At 36.9% G+C, this 24,576-nt stretch overlaps 3 protein-coding genes across 10 annotated transcripts in view; 1 reads left to right on the forward strand and 2 right to left on the reverse strand.

The window, feature by feature from the left end:
• DYTN (dystrotelin) overlaps positions 1–2,094 on the reverse strand; it is a 50,824-nt gene extending 48,730 nt beyond the window's left edge. Inside the window, 1 exon segment of the mRNA XM_072041073.1 lies at positions 1,971–2,094. Within this exon segment, the coding sequence (XP_071897174.1) occupies positions 1,971–2,016 (46 nt within the window). The 5' untranslated portion in view covers positions 2,017–2,094.
• On the reverse strand, positions 1–16,409 carry MDH1B (malate dehydrogenase 1B). Of its 4 annotated transcripts, none has more exons than XM_072041076.1 (10): positions 16,391–16,409; positions 13,251–13,363; positions 12,121–12,255; positions 11,824–11,966; positions 10,652–11,154; positions 10,002–10,143; positions 8,910–9,073; positions 8,113–8,252; positions 7,294–7,378; positions 1–6,422 (listed from the first exon to the last, which is right to left on the reverse strand). In XM_072041076.1, the coding sequence occupies exons 3-9, from the start codon at positions 12,229–12,231 to the stop codon at positions 7,295–7,297; spliced, it is 1,287 nt and encodes a 428-aa protein (XP_071897177.1). In that variant the 5' UTR covers positions 12,232–12,255; positions 13,251–13,363; positions 16,391–16,409; the 3' UTR covers positions 1–6,422; position 7,294. The 4 variants fall into 4 exon arrangements, with proteins under 4 accessions (XP_071897177.1, XP_071897175.1, XP_027318107.1 ...); XM_072041074.1 differs by lacking the exon at positions 16,391–16,409 and adding an exon at positions 13,496–13,629 and having other exon boundaries at positions 12,121–12,252; XM_027462306.3 differs by lacking the exon at positions 16,391–16,409 and adding an exon at positions 13,496–13,629.
• On the forward strand, positions 13,516–24,480 carry FASTKD2 (FAST kinase domains 2). Of its 5 annotated transcripts, none has more exons than XM_027462302.3 (12): positions 13,516–13,704; positions 13,919–14,683; positions 15,050–15,153; positions 16,448–16,556; positions 17,514–17,637; positions 19,438–19,577; positions 19,852–20,024; positions 20,419–20,582; positions 21,585–21,806; positions 22,663–22,747; positions 23,779–23,893; positions 24,347–24,480. In XM_027462302.3, the coding sequence occupies exons 1-12, from the start codon at positions 13,516–13,518 to the stop codon at positions 24,440–24,442; spliced, it is 2,286 nt and encodes a 761-aa protein (XP_027318103.1). In that variant the 3' UTR covers positions 24,443–24,480. The 5 variants fall into 5 exon arrangements, with proteins under 5 accessions (XP_027318103.1, XP_027318104.1, XP_027318105.1 ...); XM_027462303.3 differs by having other exon boundaries at positions 13,516–13,680; XM_027462304.3 differs by having other exon boundaries at positions 13,589–13,708.
• Positions 24,481–24,576: the final 96 nt, after the last annotated feature.

The raw sequence follows: 24,576 nt of genomic DNA on the forward strand, positions 1-24,576 counted from the left end.
TTTTTTTTTTTTTTTTTTTTCCAACAGCTTTATTGGGAAATGGTCTTATGATCAGTGACATGATAAGTCAGAAAAATAGTACTGAACACAGAAAGCACATCTGCTTCTTCAGGAATCAAGTCTACTCATGGACCTGAAAAAAGGATATGCACTATGCATACTTTTAGCCAAGATCATACTGAAATAATATTTCTAGGCAAAACACCTTCTTGATCAGAGTAGAGATGCTTTTTCTACAAGGAACAGTTTACCAGTCTGCACAGCAGGGTTATTGTTTGGGATGCATATTGTTTCAAGACTTAAACAAATTTTCTGTCAAGATCAACATCTGGGACTCTCTCAGAAGATAAACAATTTACCAGAGCAACTGGCTTTTGACATCTCTGCTTAGTAATTCCACTCAAGCTGCTTGACTAAATCCTATGCCCTTAAATGACTTCAGCTCATTCCTTTCACATCAATAAAGCATGTTTTTCTGAGTGGGAAGTAAGAGCTTCAGAATTTGATCTATAACTGCTACTTTACACGCATACTCAGAACTTTATGACAGGAAAAACAAGGCTTGATCACAGTAGCTTTAGTAACTACAACGGGACTTAGTCCTGGCCTCAGAGGCTTTCTTGCTGTAGTTCAGGGAGGAAGAGTTACTCACAATTGATAAAGATCAAAGATAAATAACAAATATGCACAATTGAGTAGAAATAATTTACAAAACTCTCTACCTGTTTAGTCTGGAAATGGTCCAATCTGTGTGCAATGGCTCTCCACAAATGTGCCAGACTAATGTTAATAGCCAGCAAATTATGGGCTCTGCTGTTTCCCAGATGCTGCTTACGATATAGAAATAAGCTCTATCAGCCATACCATCTGTCTACTCCTGCTCTTGTCACATTATGTTTTGTAATATTATTTGGAGATGTAGTATAGCATGTCATACAATGTGAAAAATGAGTTTTTACTTCCATGCAGCATCAGTTCTCTTTCTTCAGTAACCTGATCCAAAGCTTTTTTGAAAGGAACAGACTGACTCCCACAGTTTTCCATAGGCTATGGATTAAGTCCCAAATGCTTATTTTCCTTCTCTAAGAAGGAATACAAATGTTAGAAATGTGCATATGATCCAACTTGAACATCTTCCATGTGCAAGATGACTTTCTAAATGGAGGGAGTCTGTTTTAATAGCCATCTGCTATTCTCTTGCTTTTACTACATCTGTGATTCAAGCTCATCCTTATAGATGATATGTGGCTTCAAAGTAAGGCATTTTGTGCCAGTCAAGCAATAGTTCCAGAATTACCTTGCAAGAGCACATAAGTAAACATCAGGCAAAGAAAAAAAGCTCAAATTAAATCAAAATGTTTTAGGATTATTATTTATATGAGGCTTTTTGGCAGCTCAGAATGACTAAATGCTTTCATTTCTCATAGGGATGGAACTTCCCCCTTGGACAGAAAACTAGCATGCAACTGGTTCTGCAGTGAGTCAGATTTTACCTCAAGACTCATAAATGCCCTTTGTTGAGAAGCTGACAAAAGAATTCCTAAACAAACAGAAAAGAGTGCACTGTTTCTTGGCATTTCCAGCTAGTTACCTGGTCTGTATTTTGCACTACCTGTTATATAGCAGATGAAGTATCACCCAAGATTTTACACTTAAAAAGGGAATGTATAGCTATCCTTCACACCTATTCTAGAACATGTGAAAAAAAACTTATCATAAATTATAAATTTGGAAACATGACCCCTGTGTGCTTGACTATTCCATGAGTCAAGGTGATAATGGCAACGGAAGATGAAAGAACAGATCCAAAACCACAGGCACCACAGCAGTGTATGTCATTTATATGTTATAGCACAGAGATTCCATAAGCGGTATGACTTCTTTACAATTCATTAGTTTCTGTCCAAACAGACACCGAAACATCTCTTGAGAAAAGCTGGGGGGGGGAGAGAGGAGAGAAAAATCCTTACCCTGCAAGTCTGGATCCATTTGAAATGGACAGATGGCATTAGGCATTCTATAATGAAACAAATCAAAGTGTAAAACCACATTATCTAGACAGAGACATATCGAACCATTCACATCAAACCTTTTAATCTGAACAATTTACTGGATGAATTTCAGAGATGAAATTAAACAGAATTACATAAAACAACATAATAGCTTTGGTGCTAGGTGCAGAGAAACTCCAGAAAATTGCATGGTATTTGCTCAGGATAAAGCAGAGGTAATTCCAGTAGCTGCAAAATTGTACGAAAGGGAAAACCGTCCGCAAAGTTTCAAGTTTCAAGTACAGCAGATGAGATCTTTCACTACCTAGGAATCCAGTATTTTCATATAGGATTACTACACAGTCCATAGTGTATAATTTCAGCATAGACAGAACATACCTTTACAATAGACTATTCCCAAGATCCATTGATTACAATTGCTTACAAGTCTATTTTCTAAAATTTTCAAACTTGAAGGGTTAATCTAAAATTTTCAAACTTGAAGGGTTAAGCTGAGCACACATCATTTCTTTCTGAGAAGGAAGCGATAAAGAAATCATAACCATGAATCTACTTCTTTATGCACCTCTGAAAACAAAAGTAATTGTGTCACTGATAATAAAAGAAACAAATTCTTCCCTCAGGCCTTAGGTCATTAACGTTCCAGGCTACATTATATTTTTAAAGATAAAAGTATAAATATGAATTCAGTATAGTAATTCTCAGCTAATATTACAGTTGAAAAACACTAGCTGTAACAGATTTGTTACATGAGACAAAAAAAGGCTTATAGTAAAAAAAAGGGAAATTTGATTAAATAAATAAAAATTAAATAATTGGAAACTATCTGAAACGTAAACAATGATTTTGGTATTAAAACTATACTTACCTGAGCTTTCACTTCATTTTTCCAGTGAGAGTCATTGATCATTTGTCATAAACATTACAGAATACTAGACAATTATCAAGGATAAATATTCAGTCATCTATAATTCTTGGACCATAAAGGTGTTGCTCACCATCTTAATTGGTAAAAGCTGCAACTTTGTCTTTCAGTCTCTAAATAACCTATAAAAAAAGCACCTATAATGTAAGTGTTCAGTGAAAGCCAGGTGTAGCAATCTAAACTCTGCATATTTTCTAAAAGATAGACTTTCAAAGACATCACTTGCCTCTTTCTTCCTCCTTTTGTCTCTTTACCAAAGGCACATAAAATAAAGCAAGAATGTGAAAGTTAAAAATACAGTCTAAACTTAAATAAGAATTCAATTTGCTCACTCTCATGAGAGTAGATCCACTGACTTCACTGAGTTATACAGCATGCGTAATCTATTAATACTTGATGTTGTAAGATGACAAGCTCTCTATCTAGTACAAGGTAATGTTTGCCCTTTTAATTAGCCATAAACACATTGGTACTACAGTATTCAGGATCTCAGAGTTAAACTTCATATATTTTACTGAACTGGTCGTCATTGTGCAACATCACAACATTCGATGTTTTATACCCATGAACCCTGCCTATAAAAAGTTATGAAAGGCATTCTTAACATATATACGATCTACATTTTTATATAGGAAACTCTAGGAAGAGTCCAGATCTTGACTGCAATAGGAATGTTTGGATGAAATCAGCTGAATCTACTCCACCATTAGCATATCTACTTTATAATGAAAGCAATATGAACATAAAAGAACATCTATCTACCAAAATACCACAACTGAACTAACAATACTCACTGATACACTATTTCAGCCAGGGTGCTGTATTTTGTCTACTTTTGCCCTTTATTAATACTTAATAGCACTTCCACAAAACAAAAAAGAATTATAAAATTAATTCAAAGTGTACAGGAAATACATTATACAATTATAAACTCTGATCCCATTAACACAACTATTGTTAAGAGCAGAACAAGAACAGTCTTACTCTTAAAATCCTCTTGGAATGTGCAACAAAAGTAACATGCTTTGATTACTTAGACATATTTTGTTTGTCTATACAGGTCCTCAGAATATGTACCTTAGGAAATAAAATGCATTTTTAAACATACTACGTAATTAAGTTACAAAACAGATGAAGAAAGACAGAAAACTCAACAGACCAATTGACTTATCAAAGAAGCCTTCTTTCGAAATCAGAAAACATACCATCAACATTGGAAATATGCATAAAATAAACTACAATTACATTTGTTTCCTGAGAAGAGTGAAACATCCTATATTGTGTTCAAAGGCTGAAATTGCCATGTCTCCTCTTAAACACAGTAATGGTGCTTACCTTTATCTCAGCTACTTACTAAGGGCCCAGAAGTCAGAGAACACCATCAGAAAAGTCCAGTAGTTTTATAGCACTTAAAAGTTGACTTCAAGACACAGTTCTAAAGGTTTTGCTTTTAAATAAATGTTGTTCACAACAAATGCCTGGCAACAGCCCAGATCAAAGTATCAGGTAATTGTCTAAGCAGTCAAAACAGAGAATGCTAATTAATTAGTAATAAATATCTTGAATTATTAAAGATAAAACTTCTTTGATCTTTGTTTCAAAGCCAATATTTCTTATCATTAAAGTGCAGTATTTCTAAATTGGGGGGTCTTTACTAAGCGTCTCCCAGTTGCTGAGGAACAGTGTTGCTATAGAGACTGAAAAGGAGGTGGAAGCTGGCACACTAATGCAGAGAGCAGTGTGCTATAGCAGTTGGTGCAACAACACAGAGAAGAAATAGTAAGCTCTAGCAATAATGTCCTAGAATAAAGATTGTTCTGACCAACCAAAAAGCTTACATACTCTTCAGTAGGCTAAAATATGAAGAATATATATATAACTTTTTAAAGATATATCCATTTGTCTTAAGGCCTTTTTTCATTCATTTCTCAATGTAGAATTAGTCAATGCTAACCATATCCTGCATATGTATCATTACTCAGTAACTTCAAAGAAAACATGTACCAGAAATTACTTACTCATGTATTGACAATTGTAGGTTTTCTATAAGTCTATCACTATGTAACCTACATTGAATATATTACCATATTTTAGATTTCCCATTATTTTCATTCATTCTTTCTCTCTTAGGCAAAAGCCAAGGAACTTCAATTCCCATTCTGTTATGTTTCCCTGATGAAAGATCCCACTTTAATTTCTTTCCAGGCCACTATGCACACCTCATTAGAATAATTTAGGATATAAGAGACATCCAAGACAATTTGTTTTGTCTTTCTCCTTCAGATCTCTGAGATGAAATTTGTGTGGTCTCAAGTAGTGACTCAGAAGTCCAGTAAGCCTGTTTAGATATGAACTGTTTCTGCAATGTATTTCTCATTAACAGCTGTGCAGTGTTGGTACTTGAAATGCCCAGTCGGTTGAACTAGTATTTCCACAGGTAGAATAAAAGAAATCCAATGTTAAAAGGACAAATCATACTCCACACAGCAAAAAATAAATTCAAATATGCTTTAGAGAAGTTAATTTTTCCTCTCTTGTCTTGGAGAACAGTAAGCCATGAAACAAAACAGATATGGTTTATAAAAATTACTAATAGCATCCTTCCTCGTTCTGTCCATACCAACTAGTAAAGAACAAATAAACTCCTCTTGCTTTCCACAACTGAAATGAAATCTATCCCTGCTAAGAGTTTGAACCTGCACTTGAACAGAAATAATGAATTTATTTCAATTGCATATATCAGATTCAAAGAACATGAAACTTTTTATTTTACTTTAAACATTCAGATCTGATAAAAAAAATTAGCAGATACAATGATATTTCACTTAACAGTCTCCATCTTTTAAGACACTGAAGACATGCAAATGAAAGTAGTTCCTCAACAACCATGTTTAGCCAAGGACTAATTAATTGTATATCTGACTTGAAACATATGAGCAGTCCCTACAAAACTAACAAAATAGAATCATGTAGACAAAAATGATCTTGTCAGTAAGATGCATGCAGTTAAATCATTGTGTTAAAAATCAATCTTGCCTGAGAATATACGTTCTCACACAAAAACTGTTTTTCATTACATTTGCAACTACCAAAAGAGGTATAAATTTGTTGAATTTATGAAACTACTACTGTGTGTGACAACTTTGATCAAAATTGTCCTAGTATGCACTTTTCAGATATTAAAAGATATTTTTGAAAGACTGTATTTTTTGAAGTAAGTTATTTGTTGGTCATGAATGAGATTCTAGACTGGTTAATAAGTCAGAAGTTTTGCTTTAGTCACCAGATTAAAACTGTTATATTTACACCATTTTTGATATATTTTTTCTGCCTACAGACTCCCAGGGTTTTGGATGAAGAAGGCAATATAAAAGCAATTACAATGTTTAGCATTTCTTTGTAGTTTGTTTTAGAATGTGAATTTTCACCATTTTCTCCTGAAGACATCTCTGGCTTAACCAAGCCAGCAGGAAAGGTTTCCATCCCTGTAAAAAACAAAACAAAACAAACAAACAAAAAAAAACAGTACAGATTTTTGCTAACCTCCCAAAATAGTTACACCCGCAAGGAGATAAGCCAGGCACTTAGGTAATACTTGAATAGTATGGCATTTGATACCAATGTCACAAGAGTAGGTCACAACTAAGCAATTAGCTGCTAGCAGAGGAATGGCTCTGCTTAGCATTTAAAGCAGCCACAGGAAGAATGGGGCAGCTCTAGAAAAAGAGTGCCAAACAAGTAGAGAGCAGAGACAAGGACACTCCTATCTAAGTGAGAATCTACTGTCTGAGTTAATCAAGATCATAACTACTGGAATAATTAAGTTATGCATTTATCAGGAAAAATCTCACTGTGTCAGTGGTCTTTTCCTATTTACAGTATTTTTTCCAATTTACAATATTTTTTCCTCTGTTAGAAATTCAATTCTATTTCCAGATAGTAAAAAGGAGTAAAGAATAGTTTCAAAAACTTAGGGTATCTGGTGGAAGTTCTTTTCTAATAATAGTTACTTGTTTTAAAAAGATTTTCTATTTAATTATCATCTAAGATAAAGCATGTCGTGTACTTTACGTTGGCAAAATCTTTTATTTTTATGCTAAATGTATTATTTATGCTTATTTTTTATATTCATAACCTGTGAATGACACAAAAGAAACTTATCAAAATAAGGCTTCTATCATGCAGATTTCCCCTTCCTATGGCATGGGTCAGGATATATCTGACAAGCACTTGCTACTTATGTTCCTCCCTGAAGGGTTTTATATTCATTTAAATGGAAAGGGACATCAAATTAGAATTCATTACTTAAATTCTCACTTAAAACTTTGTGTTATCTTTTATGGGGAAAAAACCTACCTTAATGCAATTTTTTTTTAGTAGTGATTTTATCACGTCCATATGGATGCATTTCTTTTATTTTCTTTAGTGCAATGAGCTTTTCCTGAATAATAATAAAAAAAAATAATAATTTTAAAGCCTCCCATTCTTGTTAGCCATTGAAATTTCTCACATAATCTTAAAATATGGTCAAATGAAAATAATCCTTATATGTTACTACCATGACTGAAGATCACAAATATTTTAATTATGCCAGGATGTGGAATTTGGAACTAGTCCACCTAGTTTTATAATATTTAGACAAATTAAATTCTTTCTGTTTCACTAAGGGACAAGAAGCTCTTAATGCAATTATTCCTTGCTGATTTTGCATTTTCTGAAAAATCCCTTATTATAATAAAATCTGGCCTTCATTCTTGCAGAGTCACAGCCATAAGGATCACAAAAGATACATTTCTTGGCATAGAACTACTCTGAATACAGTATATGCAAAATCAAGATCAGCAGGACAGAATGGAGAAACATTAACTTAAAGTTAATATTTCAGTTTGCACAAAGCCTGTAGAACTTGAGAGTGCAAATTCTGTATCTCCATATGTAAACATTTTTTATCATCTCCTTTTTGGGGAACACAACAATAGTCTGTTCATTTCCATATATAAATACTACATTATTTCACAATACCCACCCAGTTTTACACATGTAAAAACACATGTACAGCTTGAACAGCTTGAACATGCCTAACATTTCTAGTAAGGTGCTCAGTATTCAAAGTTACATTGCAATGTACCCATAGGTGGCAGAATGGGCATACTATCAGGTGTAAGAAATCATCACCTGTATCAGATCATGGGATAAGCGTTCCAGAGCTTCCTGTGTAGTTTCATTAATTTCTAATTCTGTCATGACTTCCCAGCTACCGTTCTGGAACCTCACTGGCATAGAAAAGACAATCCCTTCAGGAATGCAAAATTGACCTGCAGAAGAAGGAAAAATTACTCAAACATACTATTTCTGATTAAAAACACATTTTCACAAGTGTTGAGATTAAGCCCTACAAACATGCAGAACTCTGCAGCTGTGCAAGAACTTAATATAAAGACTGATTTTTTTTCAGAGAACAATTCAAGGACCAACAGGCTCCCCTTTTACTGTAACTTTGAATTTTAGTTTCATCTACTCATAACAGTTTTATGTCTTAAAAAGTGGAAAATTACATCTTTTATTTCATTTAACATTTAAATGACTGCTGTGAAAATTTTCATTTATTGGTCCACCCATCTACATAAGAACCTGCTTGTATAGGTTAGGCTCTAAGAACTATAAAGATTCCATGTGCAAAACATACATATAAGAAAAGCATTTAAATTAAGTCTAAAAGACAAACTGTAACAAGACAGTATTAACATAAGAGATGCTTTTAAGCAGTAAATATCAAATCACAAGCTTGGGATAGGATAACTGCTTAGATATGGAGGCTCTTGTGCTGAAACAAACTCCCAGCCTATTATTATATGATCTGATTTACAATTGTTTACTAATTTGAAATTTTGATTTAAAAAAATCCCATTATACCTATTGGGGAGAGCTCTAAGGAAGCTATTAGAAAATACATGAAGCAAAAATAGGTTTACCTTCACTAAGTATTCCCACAGAAACAATCTCCCCGGAAGGAGAACCATGAAACCAGTATCTTAGTACTGTAGCTACTGCATGAGCGGGTAACATTGCTGCACAATGACAGACACGGGATCTCAATGAACTCCGTGCAGACAGAAATTCTGAATGGATCCATTCACTGCCAACAAAAAAAGGAAAAAAAAATAAGAAGGAAAAACAACAAACTACTAAGATGACTGTAAGAAGAGTAGTTTCCTAGAGGATAAAAGAACTAAAACCAAGAGAAGATAATAGTTAAAACTTATTCAAACTTTGCTGGAGGCAAGGCACTTAAAGACAGAAAATACAGTCCAAAAGTGGCTCAAGAAATGACAGCAGGCATTACTTGTCTATGAAATATCATTTAGTCAAGTCAAAACTGTTACTATTACTGTTTACATTTGTTACCTCTTACGTTAGGACCCAGCTGTGAACTGTAATTCCCCTTTGCTAGGCACTGTGCAAGTATGGAATAGAAATGTCAGCTACCCAGTAGACGCTGGAAGGTTTATACCAGAGTGGGAGCTCCACGCAGCCAGGCCTGAGTATGTCACCTCTGCTGCTCACTCACTCCAAACATCTTTTCTCTGCTAATTCTCTTTCCACTAGAACCTATCTAGATGCCATGTATCCTTCTCATACCTGTAAACAAATCCTGTTTTGGGAAATTGTCAATATTAGTTCCCTCAGGTCGTAAGTTCTATGTAATTCAGGTACTTCAAGAGGCAGATATGTGTTTAGTATCATTTCAAAGTTTTGTCACGCACTTTAGATACCTAAGTCACTATCTGGCTTTTCTTTATTTCTTAAAGCCTCCTCATATGATACACATGCAATATGTAGGAAAATATAGTTATAAACAAAGTTGGCAGGGGAGTCAAGACTACACAGCACTATGAACTACTCAATTTATATTGCAGACTCAGCACTTCAGCTTGGGTTCTTCTTTATGTACAGTGCTAATCAATAAACAAAAATCTTTCTTGATGTTCATTAAACAGTTCAGATAAACAGAAATGTTTAAAAAGGTATTTAATTTTACTTTAAAAAACAAATTTGTACATTACCTATCATAAATCAAATTCATCAAAGGACGTGAAAAATTAGCTGGGCCCCAAACAGCACTGTCACATCCGTAAATTTTTGTATGTGACAAATCAATGTAGTGACAGCCAGTAATATTGCCCCAGACAATCACATCTTTAACTCCTGCAACAGAGAAAAATACATAAATTAATTAAAAGAAAGACAAACACTTTCACAATATAGGTTGGACTAGATGACCTCTGGAAGTCCCTTTGAAGATGAATTATTCTTTAATTCAGTGTCCTGCCTTAATAGCAGATATGTTTTCATCTGAAAAATGCATCAGTATTCTCCATAACATTTCATGAAACCTCACCAAAAGCTATAAAAGGAACTTTAATTAGTATAATGCTATTATATGTATTAGACAAAAACCTAATATTTAGCTGTTAGAAAACAAATCATTTCACAAACATATAGCAATGTTTCATTTAAAGTCCTGTACATGGAAATATTGACTGCTGAAAGGCAATCTGAAAAGGAAAAAAAAAAACACATTGGTGCAAAAAGAATTTCTCAAATAATCTGCTGACAGGCAAATCAGCCTACCAGTTGTTCTACGAAATACGTGCTCTCAGAGAAGTTCATCCACTGAAATCCCCAAATGCTACCAGAACACAAAAACATTCACCTGCTGCATTCATATTCAGCTTCCTGGCCAGCATGGCTTTAGCTGCGGTTTCCCAGGATGTTGCAACAGCAATGACATTTTCAGGATTAATGGATGGGCCGTATGTGATAATCATCATCGCCTTAAGGTTTACAAAGGTTTTTCCTGCTGAAATTACTCTGACCTCTTTCTTTGCATTCTTTTCAATCAGGGGAGCATACACATAGCAGATCTCACTCACTTTTCTGATGTAATTCTCAAGGGACTGGACTTCACGTTTTAAGAGGATATCATCAAGAACAATGATAATGTCAGCTTGAAGAAAAGCCTTATTTATTTCAGTGTGCTCTGAAATACTTCGGAGGAGTGGGAATGCCATGTCTTCCACTTCCATTACAATACCGCAAAGATCGTTCTTAAACTCGTCAGTGTCTAGCAAATGGATACTGATTTCAGTGGTCATCCCAAACACTTCTCCATTCGCCAACAGAGGTATCAGCTGATAGCATATAGGAGCTGATGCACTAATAAAAGAAGGGTACCGAAAAATCATAGTTAAGCACTGTACACTGCTCTTTTCAAAGTATTACATAAATAAACACAAAGACCTTACTTTTACATTTGATTATATTTAAATACAGCAATAAAAGATCCAAGCTAATGGTCTTTCTCTGTTCTTAACATGTTAAAAATTAAAAGCAGTTGGGGCATCCTTTCATTTGAAGGTTTTTCCATCCTATACATTTCAGGTCATACTGTCATTTAAAGTCTAGTGTCTTACAGAACCACAAATTTTTAAGGTATTTTGTTAGGATTAAGAGAAATACATAAATTTCTACAGGTAGACCTGCTAGGAATTGATTACTTATTTAAATATTTCCAAATACATTTAATGTAAGATACCTGCATTACAAAATTTTGTAAATACTTGTTTTTCCTTCCAAGGTGATGTGGTGAGCTCATTGACAGCTGTTCACATCCCTCACTTAAACTGGAACATAATGTAACGAAAATAGAAATACTTTTCAATTCATATGTTGAATGCTCATAGTGAAGGGTGCAGAACCTAACTCAAATCAGCAAATTACGTGGATTCATGTATAACCTCAGACAGTTATACCTCATATGCTTTGAGAAAAAATACATTCTTCTGAAACTGAGTGAAACTTCATAGATACTCTTTTTACTTTCACCTGGTGATCCAGATCTGCAAAGGGTTGGTAAGATTTCTAATCTCCTCCTCCTCTTTTTCAGTTTCCACAAGTGCCTGTAGGTTCTCCTCAGCAATGTCTAACATTTCCTCACTCAACATCATTGAGGTGATGCCATAATAGTGCTAAGAACAACAACAAAAAAAGTGATCTCTAATGAAATGACAGCTCAAACACAGCAAGGTGTAGGATAGCTTTATTTTACATTTGAAGGAGGAATAAAGAATATTATAAGAAAATGTAAAATATGGGTTTACAGAATAAAAAGCAGCTCACTACCTGAGCATATTCCAGAAAATCATTAACTCCTCCCAGAAGCAGACCCTTCCCTCCACGGTCCAAAAGTTCTCTCCAAATGATTGGAGATTGTCTGTGCTGCCATCCATTCATTTCACAAAGGTCACGGAGCCACTGCTAATATAAATACCCGCCCCCCCCACAAAAAAAAAAAAAAGTTTTAATACCTGTTCACTTATGATAACAGTTAAATGTTACAGTTAGTAACAATCTTATTACTTCCTGTCAATACATGATTACAAAGTGTCTCACAATGTACCCACATACCAGTGTGCAAAAATTGGCAGATTGACACAAAGCAATTCATGATGATACACTGCAATATTTCAGCAAAAGAGCAAAACGTCCTACAGCCTTCTGCTTGGTTTTAACTCTGTAATTTTTCTCCATTGTCTTAATGACACCGAACATAGGAATGTTGTAAAGCAGCGAAAAATCTGAGGATTCCTTAAATAGGTAAGAAGTAGGTAACCTCTGCAGAAGGGTCACTAGGCTGAAGAGGTTAATTGCCATTCACTTTACTGTTGAATTGGCTGAGGTATCAATCAAAAGTATAAGGGGGTAATATAAAGCACAGTACTGTCTGTCTCATGAAGTAATACTGCAATTTTCATTTTTATATGGACTACAGTAAAACAAACTTCAAGTAAAATGAACAACTGAGCATACAGCAAAGTAATTAAAAAGGCCCGCTCACACTGTAAACCAATATATGAGATTTATTTTTATACTTCTGTTATAATTCAAAGCCTTTGAATGCCAGAAATCCTCTTGACAAATAACGGCTGTTAAAGTATACACAATCACAGTGTGCAAAAAAAATTACAGAAAACAGCAGGCTGAACAGTCACATGTACTTAATAAAACATAAACTTCACTTTCTTGCAAGCAAAACACAGTTTCAGTGTGACCTTCATTTTATGTACGTATTCTGTCAGTCAGAACGTTGAAACTTTTCCTCAGGCTGGCGCTCGTACCCAAAGCTGCTTTTGCAGCACTTCCATCCACGTACCAAGATGCTAATCAAAGTAAGAGACAGACTGCAGCCAAGCACACTCCTTGCCAGGCGGAGCACTGGGTTATCTACCACGTTTTGACTGGTAGCGCCTTACCTCCCACCTGTCAGGGTGCTGGGTGATCTTGTGAACCCTGAAGTCCGGCAGGTTTGCCTGGAGGTAGTCAGCCAGGAGCTCCGCTTTGGCATAGTAAGGGCAGTTTGCCCTGCCTGTGGAAACACCAACCGCACGCCCAGAGGCAGATGTGGTGACACGGGCTGGTGAGAACTCGACCAACCCAAAACTTTTGGGGATTTTTCCACACGTTCCGCGCCCCCCCCCGCTCCCCTCAGGCGCCTCACCCGCCAGCACCAGCTTGGCCATGCGCGCGCCGCCCTCCAACGGCCGCCGGCTTGGGGCGTCGCGCGGCAACGCAACGCGCTGCACGCGCCGCCCCGGCCGTTTGGCCCTCGGCGCGCGCCGTCCCCTCTCGCGAGGCTGGCGGAAGGCGGCCGGGCGGCAGCATGGCGGCGGCGCCGCGAGCCGGGTAACGGCCGCCCGCGCCCCTGAGGCAGGTGCCCAACGGCCGCCCAAGGGACGCGGGAGGCAGGAGGGGGCGGCCGGGGCGAGCCGAGCCCTCAAAGTCCCCCTTCACAGCAGCTCTCTTGGGGGGGGTTGTCCCAAATCTTCTCCCTGCAGCTTTACGTGAGGAGTCGCAGGTCTGCTCGCTGAGCTGTGGCTTCCCTTGGGCTTCACACATAGGTGACTTTGTGCTCTCCTTGCAGGCTGGTTTCCGCAGGAGGAGTTTCATCGTGTCCCCTGTCTTGAGTTGGCGCGTCAGATCTGCTCATGAAACGCTCGGCAAAATGAATAACAGGATAAGTAACTTGTTGAACACGGTCAGGTGCTTGCGTCGGTGTGGTCCTGTGCTCGCTCCCAAGTACTCAGGCGCCACAAGAAAACACGCTTCGTGGGTCAGCGGGCACAAGGATCCCCTGGAAAATGTGAACTTCAGAAAATCCTTTCCAAGTATTTTTCCCTCTCCACACGGGTCATCTCTTCGGTTTCTATCTCAAAAGGCAGATGTTTTTAGTGCAGGTGATGAAATACAACCAAAGAGTACTGAGGCTCTGGGGAGTGAACAGGTTCCCCAGAGCTCCTTGGAACTGAAAAACTCGAAGGATGATTCTGGGGGCTCCAAGGTGAAGCCCGTTGTGGATCACAACGAACAATTCTTTAGTAGTCTCCGGAAATGCACCTGTCCTAGCGATGTGCTGGATTTGGCTTCAGAGTCTGCTGTTTCCCTTAAGCACTTCACAAACTGTTTAACTACAACATGGAGACTCCTCAAAACCCTGTCCGAAGACCAGCAGCGTTACGAGAAGCAGCTGATCTTTGAGCACCCAGTCTTCGTCAAGCTCTGTCAGCACCTGCTGCGAGATGCCAGAAGGATGACACGGGCTGACCTGGTGTTCAGTCTGCATGCTGTGGTGAACCTTGGTGTTCCTCAGAACACTCTCCTAGTCCAGACTTTGTTGAGGGTATGCCAGGTGAGTATGAAAACCTCTCTTCTAAATTTGGGCTGAAGTGTCAGGATTAGTTTTGGGAGGCTGCCCAACATCAGAGAGATTTGGGTTACATCCCGGGTTTAATCTGATGTTCATTGGAAATTGGGCTCCCTTAGTTAATCTGGGTGTAATTCTAGTTTCCTTCATTTTTGAAACCACTGGCTGATTTCATACGGATTTAACTGACAAATCATTCTCCTTTTCAAATCAACTAAATGTGGCTGACCTTGTAGGACAATGGAGTCTCAGGAATTGACTCCTCGGGGGGAAGGCAGGATGGCAGGTGGAAATTAAGAGTGGCCAGTTTACTTCTCTGAAGTAACCTAACATTGTGGAACTCTTTAACAGGAAAAGCTCAATCAACTTGATAACCGGTGTATCTCGGTTTTGGCAACTACTTTAGCAGGGCTGGATAAAGACAAGAATGTGAGCGCTCTTCAAGCTGGATTACTGTGAGAAAAATACATTTTTCACATGTTCTTAATATTTAAATATTGTTTGAATGTTATGTCTTATGTAAGTCACGGAGGGAATATCTGCGCATAAAAAACGTATTTTAGTTTTAGGAGTTAGATGATTACATGAGATAACAGCTGTACATGACAGTGATTTTTGGCATTGTCTTTGCAGTTTCAAGCAGAAAGGCTTCTGATGGCATAGGAAGTTAGACCACTCTGCAACTGATACACATTCTGACTGCATCGCCACCACTGTTTTTTTGTGATGTTGGTCAAGTCCCTTTGCATATCTATGCCTCTGTTTTACCTGGGTGTAAAAAGGAGGTAATAAGGCTAGCTTAATTCATTAACTATTTTGATTTAATATGATGAAAAATGCTGTTCAAAGGCCAGGGATTATTTCCTTTGAGTTTAGTAAGGAAAAATTAAGATGAAAACAAGTTTTGACTTCATCTTTTTATAGAGCAAAGCCTATATCTAATGTTTTATCAGAATAACTTCTCTGGTTTTAATGATTTTTCTCTAGAATGATGAGATGTATGTGGGTAACCAGTTTGCTTACTTTCATGATTTTTTTTTACTGAGGCTGTCACAAAACTTGAAATAGATTAGAACTTTTGGTCCCAAGTCAGGTCCTGCTTTGAAAAGGCAGATGTGCTAGTGATACAGACAGAGCACATTGTCCTGTAAGCTTGGGAACGTGGTTCTTGTAGGTTGGTGGAAAGCAGGGGAAAACAGAAACTCCTTCATCACATACTTATGATTCCTCTGTTCTATGATACCCCCTTCTGTTCCTGCAGCTCACAGTGCAGCTTGTTTTGTTTTTTTTTCCTCAGTTGCTCCAGGTCATAGTCAGTGTCCATTCCCAAGTTTCCTGTCTGTTTCAGAACTTGTCTCCATCTAGATGATTCTATGATAAAAACGTGTAATGTTTTCCACAGAAAAGTGTTAATTCCGTGAGGCTTAACAGCACTCACATCTGCGCAGTCACCTGTAGTCTGGGCAGGTGACCCTAGTGTTCAGAATGTGTCAGGGACAACACTTACGTATCAGGGAACATTAAGAAACCATACATTTTTACCAATATAATTATTTCCATGTGGGTTAACATCTGTGCTGCAGCTACATCACATAAAGTTGTGCCAGCCTTGCAAAAAGTAGGCAGGAGAGGAGCAGGGAGTAACAGCTGTAACTTGGGAGTATATCAGTGAGGGAGAATGGGGGTACATACCAGTTCCTGCTGAAACAAGGAAACCATCTCAAGGCCTTGCATTTCTTTCTTCATCAGATTACTAGCGGAGCAGCGAATCCCAAGTATCAGAGACATCTTTATACTGCAAAACCTGATGAAATGCATGGGAAAAGATGCTCCAGTCTTTCTGAAAAAGAAATTAGAGGTGAACTTGGCTGAGGGGTCATTTTTACTTCCAAAAAGCCTGTGCTCTTGCATTGTTTTCTGAACTGTGTATGGTTTTTTCCAGATGCACAAAGAGAATGTATAATACAAAAGTTAACTGCATTTGCTATATGAATCATAGTCCAGCTATATTTGGAAGAGAAACTTAAACTTGGAGCTGGGAATATCACGGAAAGGGGGCAGGAAGCAATGGAGATGGTACAAAAGGAGCTGAGACAGTAAATTAGCAGTACCTTCATCTCATGTTTGTGTTGGCCAGATGGTATTTCATAGAAGCACTTACAGGCTGTTCTGTGATTCCCTTGCCCAACCTCTGTCTGGAAGACTGACGTAATACTGTGTAATTTCTATTGTAGATGCATTTTGCGTTTACCCGTTAATAGACATGCAGTAAGAATATTGTATTTTAATAACAAGTAAAGCTAAACTCTAGTCTCATTTTGACTGTCTCTTGTATCAGTCTAACTACTGCTTCTGTAAATGAAGTCTGTTCTGCAGCATCGTTGCCTCTGTTCACATTAGTTGGATTGTGCTGAAAGCTTACAGCTCTTGCACATGTCCAAAATAGTAATTGCAGTCATAAAGTAAATCAACTGTGGTAATCATATTTCTGCTGCTTTTTTAAGAGTTAGTATATGGTATCACAGTATTTGGAAGTGAGTTTTACTGAGACTTCTTTAAAAAAAAAATCCATATAAAGACAAATTACTGGGAAATTGCTTAGTGACCTAGCTATAGGACACTTGATCTCTTCTGATTGTGTATTGAGAATCTGAAAGAAGTTACTTTATGCTTTTGCTTTTTGTTGCTCCTTTTTGTTTCATTTAAGTCTGGACAGGCTAATGGATTTGGGAAAGTTTTGGTGAAGATTCCTTCACAATAAAGCGCTGGTAACATGTGAAGAATGAAGGATTTAATAACCTCTACTTCACTTTAGATGGCAGTTTTGAAAGAGATTGACCACCTGACTTACATAAATGCTCGGCGTGTGTTTTTGGGTCTTGTTGCAATGAATTATTGTTCCATTCCAATCCTGAATGCCTGCAGTAAAAAGATCCAGGGTAAGAAAAATGTTTATTAAATCTCTCTCCTTTATGCCAAATTTTTCCCTTTCATGTCCCTTTCCTAATTTCCTTTAAAATTCAGGAAATACCTTTGCTTTACAGAAGAGAATACTAATGTGGAGTCATTTGACAAGTGGCAAGACAGAACATTACTGATGGACCATGAAACCGAATAGTTCTTGCATTCTGTACCCTTTTTAACATTTCCTGAATTATATATTTTTCTTTGCTTTTCTTCTGAATGCATTATTTAGGAAAAAGAACTGAATGCTAGAAGTAAAAAGTAAATTTCAGATAAGCTTTTAAAACAAATACGAATTGGAAATAGATAGATGGGTGGTCTGATGCGATTAGTCTGAAGGGAACATAGTGTTTCCCTGATTAACTGGTTTTCAATATTGAATGCTGCAGTCCAGAAAAAAAAAATTAAATGAAAGGTAGTGCTCTCACCTCTCTCCAACCTTTGCAATGCATTTCACAAGTATATGTAGTCAGTACATATTGATTCACACTTAAAATGCATATGAATGTGTGTCTCAAAAAAAAGGAAGATATCAAAACAACATTTATAATATTTAGGAAACAGGAATATTTGGGCTGTTTGTACAGTCATTATTTGTCCTGATGTTCATGTGTGTTAGGACACAGTCTTTAATTACATATAGTGGCTTCTACCACAGGAGTCATGCCATGCTCAGATGCAGGCTACATAGCATGCATAGAGTAAGCAGCTACTCAGTGCTTTTTTCTGTACTTTTTTAGTGCATATCGTCAGGACTTACATGCTGTACATTGTGCTCTGGGCATAGTAATTTATTTCTTGACACAAGTAACCCCTTCTAGAGTATGGAGATGGAACAGGATGAGGAGGGAGGGTTATCCATTGGGTAAGGGAATTTGCCAGCGTGTTTTCCAAGTCCTGTGCTGTTGCTGGGGCTTTCAAGAAAGTAGCACCCTCTTCTGTATCTCAGGACCTGAGCATAATTGTAGTAACCGTGTGTTTCATAAATTGAGTTAGTTTTTGCAGCAGTGAGGAGATGACCCAGTGGTGATATTAGTTTTCTAATTACACAGAGGAGAGATTCAGGTCAAAGTGTCCAGTAACACGAGATTCCTTTGATCTGTTTTCTTTAAGAATACTTAGCATTACCAATCACTGAATTTGATGCACAGATTTCATTGGCTTCAATTGCTGTTGTCAGTGCTGAGCACCTGAAGAAATGTTTCATACTAAGCCTGGAAACAGTGAAGAAACAGTTTCATACTAAGCCTGGAAAATCCCTGAACCACAGTTTACGAGGAGGGTTGAATTCATTTATTTTCCTACTATCCTCTTGAGCCTTCGTGGAGAGGAAACAAAGTCTAGTTGTAGCTGTGTCTTCTCCTGCAGTCACTGTCTTTTAGGACATGCATGTCACTCATTGAAGCAAACAAGGCAGGATGTTCAAGAGAGAGCATTGTTCTTTGGTATTTAATCTTCAACTCAGGAGTAGGTCCATATTGTGTGGCAGATGAAGTAGCAGTGCTGTGCTACAGGTCTGTTGTGATCTGGTACTCAATCTGTGTCATTATGCTCATATGCCAGGAGGTTATGTTAAGGTTTACCAGTCTGACATGTGCTAGTGCTTCAATGCTTGATAGCCTCAGTGCTTTTTAGAAATAGACACATATTTATGGTTACTTGCAGTTCTGTAAAACCAAATCAGAAAAAGTAAATTTCATCATGTGCCACTATGCCTCCAACCTACAGCTCCCTTTGCTTTGTATCATTTGTCCTTTTTTGCTTTTCTGTTACAGAGAATATTCACGATGCTCAATTTTGGCATTTAATTCTTATTCTGGAAGCTTGTCACAATCTCCAGTACCGTAATGTAAAACTGTTTTCAACGGTAGCAGACTACGTTAATTCCAGTGTCTGCATTTTGGACAAAAAACAGGTGAGTTTGAGACCAAATAATTTATAGTAGTAGCAGTAGAATAGGCAGTTTCTGGTGCTTTTCCATGCTGCCCTTTTAGGAATACCATTCTGATGAAGTTCATACAGTTAAATTTTTAAAATACGCTTCTATCTATTGACTTACAGAATAAAGAAATAGAATGAATGTTATGGTTTGAAAAGTTTGCTTTCATTAAAAATGCCCTTTATGAAAACAAAATGTAAGATCCACTTTACTTTTTCTCTTGACCTTATAAAAATATCTTTTGTTTCAGATTATCCTTTTTCTGTCTGCCTTTGAGATACTTGGCTTTCAGCCCAGTGAACTGATGGGTGTTTTTGCTGAGAAGGTGACAGCAGACTCTGAATTCCTGGACTTGAAAAGCCTTTTGATTGTTCTCCGAGTGTATTCACGACTCAACTACCTTCCCAAAGGCCAACATCTTTTGTAGGTTTTCATTTGAGAAGGCCTGATGTTATGTTGTCATCAATAGAGTAATATATAGAAATGTATGGAATGGCAACTGGTATTTGATCTTAGTTGTGAATAGTCCATAGTCCTGTTTTATTAATCTGTAAGGTAAATTTTCTATGTCTTCTAGCATTTTTTTCTATATAGGATTTCTTTTCTGAAACTGAAAATTTATATATTCTTGGTTCTAGACCGATAAAGGTACTAACTCTGTTGATAGGTAGCTGTAGCCTCAAAGAAGATTCTAAAGCTAATGCTGGATTACTCAACATGTGATTGTACAAAATATAAAATTTACTAGCACATAATTCTGTTTGAAATCCATTATAGTCTTGTATATTTAGATACTTTTCTTCTGCTTTTGGAAAAGGTTTTTTGAGACTCTTCAGAGCTGCTTGAATAAGTACCTTCCCCAGATTTCCAACACAGAGCTGCTGAAGGCAGTGTATTCACTTTGCATCTTAGGATACCTTCCTCATCGTGCACTTGATCAGCTGCTGCAAAAGGAGAGCTACGAAAAACTTCTACCGTCAGGTTAGGCCTTATGTTGTCATGTTCTTTTTCTTTAGATGGACAGTTTGCCTACCTAAATAATTTTTTATAATTGTGTTAAACCTTATAATTTAAAGAAGGCAAACACAATTAATATTGAAGTTCACAAGAAAAAGCTGATGCAGTAATGGTGATTCAAGTGACACCTTAGTCTCTAATTATGCACTAGGGCATCTGGTTTATTGTCCTGGGCCCCATGGTGGCAACTGTTTTAATTAATAGTTTGCGCATAGAGGTGTATGTGAGATTGGTGGAAATGGTAGAAATGCATTAAGAGCTAGGGGTTCTTTGTTCAACAGATATTCAGAGACTTTTAAAAACACAGGAAGTCTTAAGCTTCATAAACCAACTTCGGTACCTGGGATCATGAGTAAAATTTTACTTTGACTGCTTGGAGTTACTATGAGGAATTTGGAACACTGTAGTAGAATTTGCTTTCCACATTACGTTCCTCTACAGTGAGTAGTGTAGTTTATCAGAGTAGGAATTCAGTGTAGAGTAAAACTGCCTTGATATTGAGCCTCCTTTGACTGAACCTGAAAGCTGGAAAGCTGTAACTGCTTAGTTTGGGAAGGCTAGTACTCTTTAGCCATCATTTTGAAACTGTGTTTTAAGTCTGATATCCCTTTGTTTTATAGCCTTCTACTGTCTGGATTTTACAAATGACTTGTATGCACGCTCTCTTGTTCCATGTTCTTAAGGCTTCTGTAATAACTGATGGCAGGCATAGAGCTGTGTACAGTAGAGGGGAAAGAGTGGATAAATGGGAAGCTACTAGCTGTAGACCTTACTATTTTAGTTAGTGAATTGACAGTGTATATTTAAAAGAATATTGAAGATAACAAAAATCATTGGGGAAAAAAAATTGGGGTTTGACTTCTGTATTGAAATTCATTTGCTCTGAAGAGACTGTAAATGGTAACAAAATGAAATGTTCTGAGTGGTAATACTTAGGATGCAATATTTTTTTGTATTCTTTTTCAGGTGATCTTTACAAAGAAAAAAAGGAAATGATGCTTCGCTGTGTGAGGACGTGTATGGAACTTGATAGCCCTTCCTTCATGAAGCCTGAATTTGTGCCAACTGAGAATTTCTCATCATTAGTATCTCTTAATCTCAGAAAGGCTCGAGAGGCACTGCTGGAACTTCTGGGAGATGAGAATATGTTTCGGCAAAATGTTCAGCTGCCATATAAATATCACATTGGTATGAAGACACATTCATATCATTATTTTTAATGTAAATATATAATCCCTAAAATAATAAGGTGGTAACAAATTTGCATAGCGTACAGGTGATTAAAAGATATTTTTTTTAAGGTAGTCATTTAATAAGTTATATCCTTGATTGTTGAATTTATTTTGTAGGATGCTTCTGTAAAGTCAGTTTACTGAAATTTTATGATTGCTTTTATTTACAAAACTGCTTTGGACTTCTTGTCAAGCATCAGCGAGCAGATTTTAACTGCATGGAAATCCAGTATGGCCAACTGTTTCAGACAGTTGACATCTTAGTATTACACCTGATTTAAAATGAAACAGTGGTCTTCTTTTGTTCTCTGACTTGTTTCTCCTCTAAAACTCTGGATAACGTTTGGTTTCTACTTCCATTTTATGAAATGGGCTATGATCTTGACAGGTGATCATTTCATAACATTTAGTTTCTTTTGATACTGCTTATTCTTTTGCCAGCCACCCAGATAACCGATTTTCTTGTGATATTTGTAATAGTTTTCTTCCTAAATATTTCTAACTGGGGATCAGATTACAGGAAAATCTGAGTAGGTATGATGGACTCAGATCAAAATGAGTTTCTTTATGAGAGTGAACTGTAGTTTAAACTTATGTCCACAGTTTCTAAAAACTTTTTTTTTTCTTGGAGATGTGCAAGCTTTAGCAGTTTATATTGGTTGCAGGGAGGGAAAAGCGATCAGTAATGAGCAAACTACAAGAGAACAGTAATTAGAAACGCAGCAGTGACAGTGTCTGATATCTTTTTCAAATGAGCTACATAGAATATTAATTGTAACCTCGTGTAATGTTTGTTGTTGTTTTGCTTTCAGATTTTGAAATCAGGATGGATTCGGACAGAAAGAAAGTGCTCCCAGTAACTGCAACAGATAATCATCCTGACGCAAGTGTTCAAAGGTGTCTTTTTTGACTATTTTTTCTAGTAGGCTAGTTTTGTTTGTATGTATTCTTTGCACTTATGATTTCTACTGATTTGCAGAAGCAAGTAGACAACTTATTTGTGCTCCCAGAAATTACCATGCATGCTGCTTCAAAATAGCACTTCATCCAGCTCATTAACTTCTAATAGAGGCTAAAAAAAATTACATTCCAGAGAAAGAGGCAGGAAACCTCACAGTTTGGATAATCTCAACCTCCTGCAATGGATACAAATTTTTAAGTATGATTAAAATCCCTTCCAAAAAATTAGTACATTATGATTGTAAAATTCCAAGCATTACTGTGTTTAATTAAAAATTCAGTTATTCTCTTTATGTCTCCAAAATTCACATCCCAGTGGTATGTTTTAGCAATGAATTCAGCTGCTGAAATGCAATTTGAATAAAATGCACCATCATGTCCATGCTTTAGGTGATAATTTTAATCTTGTGGAAAAAAATGACCTCTCACTGAATGAAGTAGGACATACATCAATTAAGTAAGCCTTAACTAGAATTGAGTAATGCTTAAATTTGTGTGCTGGGTCGCACTGCACAGGAACATATTTTGTGTAGTTTGCTTTTTGAGAAAAAGAGAGCTAGTGAATTGAGTACCAGAAACTCACATCAGGTTTTCAAGATGTTCAGCTTTCCTTACCCTTTTGAGTAGGTTTTATGGCAGGAAGTAACTGATCTTGTATATTAGCAAAGGATCAAAGTAAATGCACAAGCTGTCAAAATAATGTAGAATTTGGAATGATCTATTTCCTTCCCATTATGGGGGAAGTGGATGGCTAAGGACTTAATTCTGCTGTAGTAGTTTAAGTAGATGCTAGCACTTGAGTGAAGCTCACCGAAGAAGAGAGGGTCTAAATTAATTAAGTCTGGAGAAAGAAAAGGATAATGAAATTTGTGCAGTCCTGATACTCTGCCTTCCGGAAAGACAGCTCTATATTCTGCAATGTTGAAGGACATCACTGAATCATTGTCTTAAACTCTTCTTGTTTGTAGATTGGCGTTTCTCTTTGTTCCTCTGTCTGCATTTTGTTTGGGTACAACACACCCCCAAGGGAAGCTTGCAATGAAGAAGCGGCATCTAAGTAAATTGGGCTATCATGTGATTCTGGTAAGAGTTCTGTTATTCTCTCTGTTTAGGTCCTGTTATCAGCACACTGATGAGTATGTTTGTTTGGCAGAACAGGCCCTGTAGGGAATGATGAGCTTTCTCCAGAGTGATAACTGTGTAGCATATCTGCTTTTACAAGGTGGTGATTGTGTCATAAAGGACAGAGGAGCTCTAAAAGACAAGCTACCACTTAACATTGTCAGTGAAATAAATGTTACCATAGCTCAGGTGGGAAAAAAAAGTCAAGCCACTGAATTGTTTGTACCTAGAAACCTGTGGGACTTTGGCTTATTTTTTTATTTTTTTTACAGAATGAATGATTCAAATGAACATGTTTTTCAAAATAGAGCAAATCCCTATGGCTTTCCCATCATTGAATGCTTTGTTTATGGGACATAGTAGTTTGCTAAAGACACAAGAAATAATGTACCCTTTCCTTTTCCTTTTCTACAGGTCCTGAACAAGAAGTTTCAGGAAATGACAAATGAAGATGCAGTTGAGTTTTTAAAAGGAAAAATCTATTCTGAAAATGCTTCCCCTACTTTCTAAAGTGAATGTGCCTGATAATAATTAAAGTAAAACAACAATTTTGTGTCTTTCTCTCTTTTTTTCCTGTTTAACTAACAGACTGATTTTAATGGAAAAGGGAAGCATGTTTTTTTTTTTTTCTGCACAACTGCGTG

Source organism: Anas platyrhynchos, chromosome 7 (assembly GCF_047663525.1).
Source record: "Anas platyrhynchos isolate ZD024472 breed Pekin duck chromosome 7, IASCAAS_PekinDuck_T2T, whole genome shotgun sequence".
Lineage (NCBI taxonomy): Eukaryota > Metazoa > Chordata > Aves > Anseriformes > Anatidae > Anas > Anas platyrhynchos.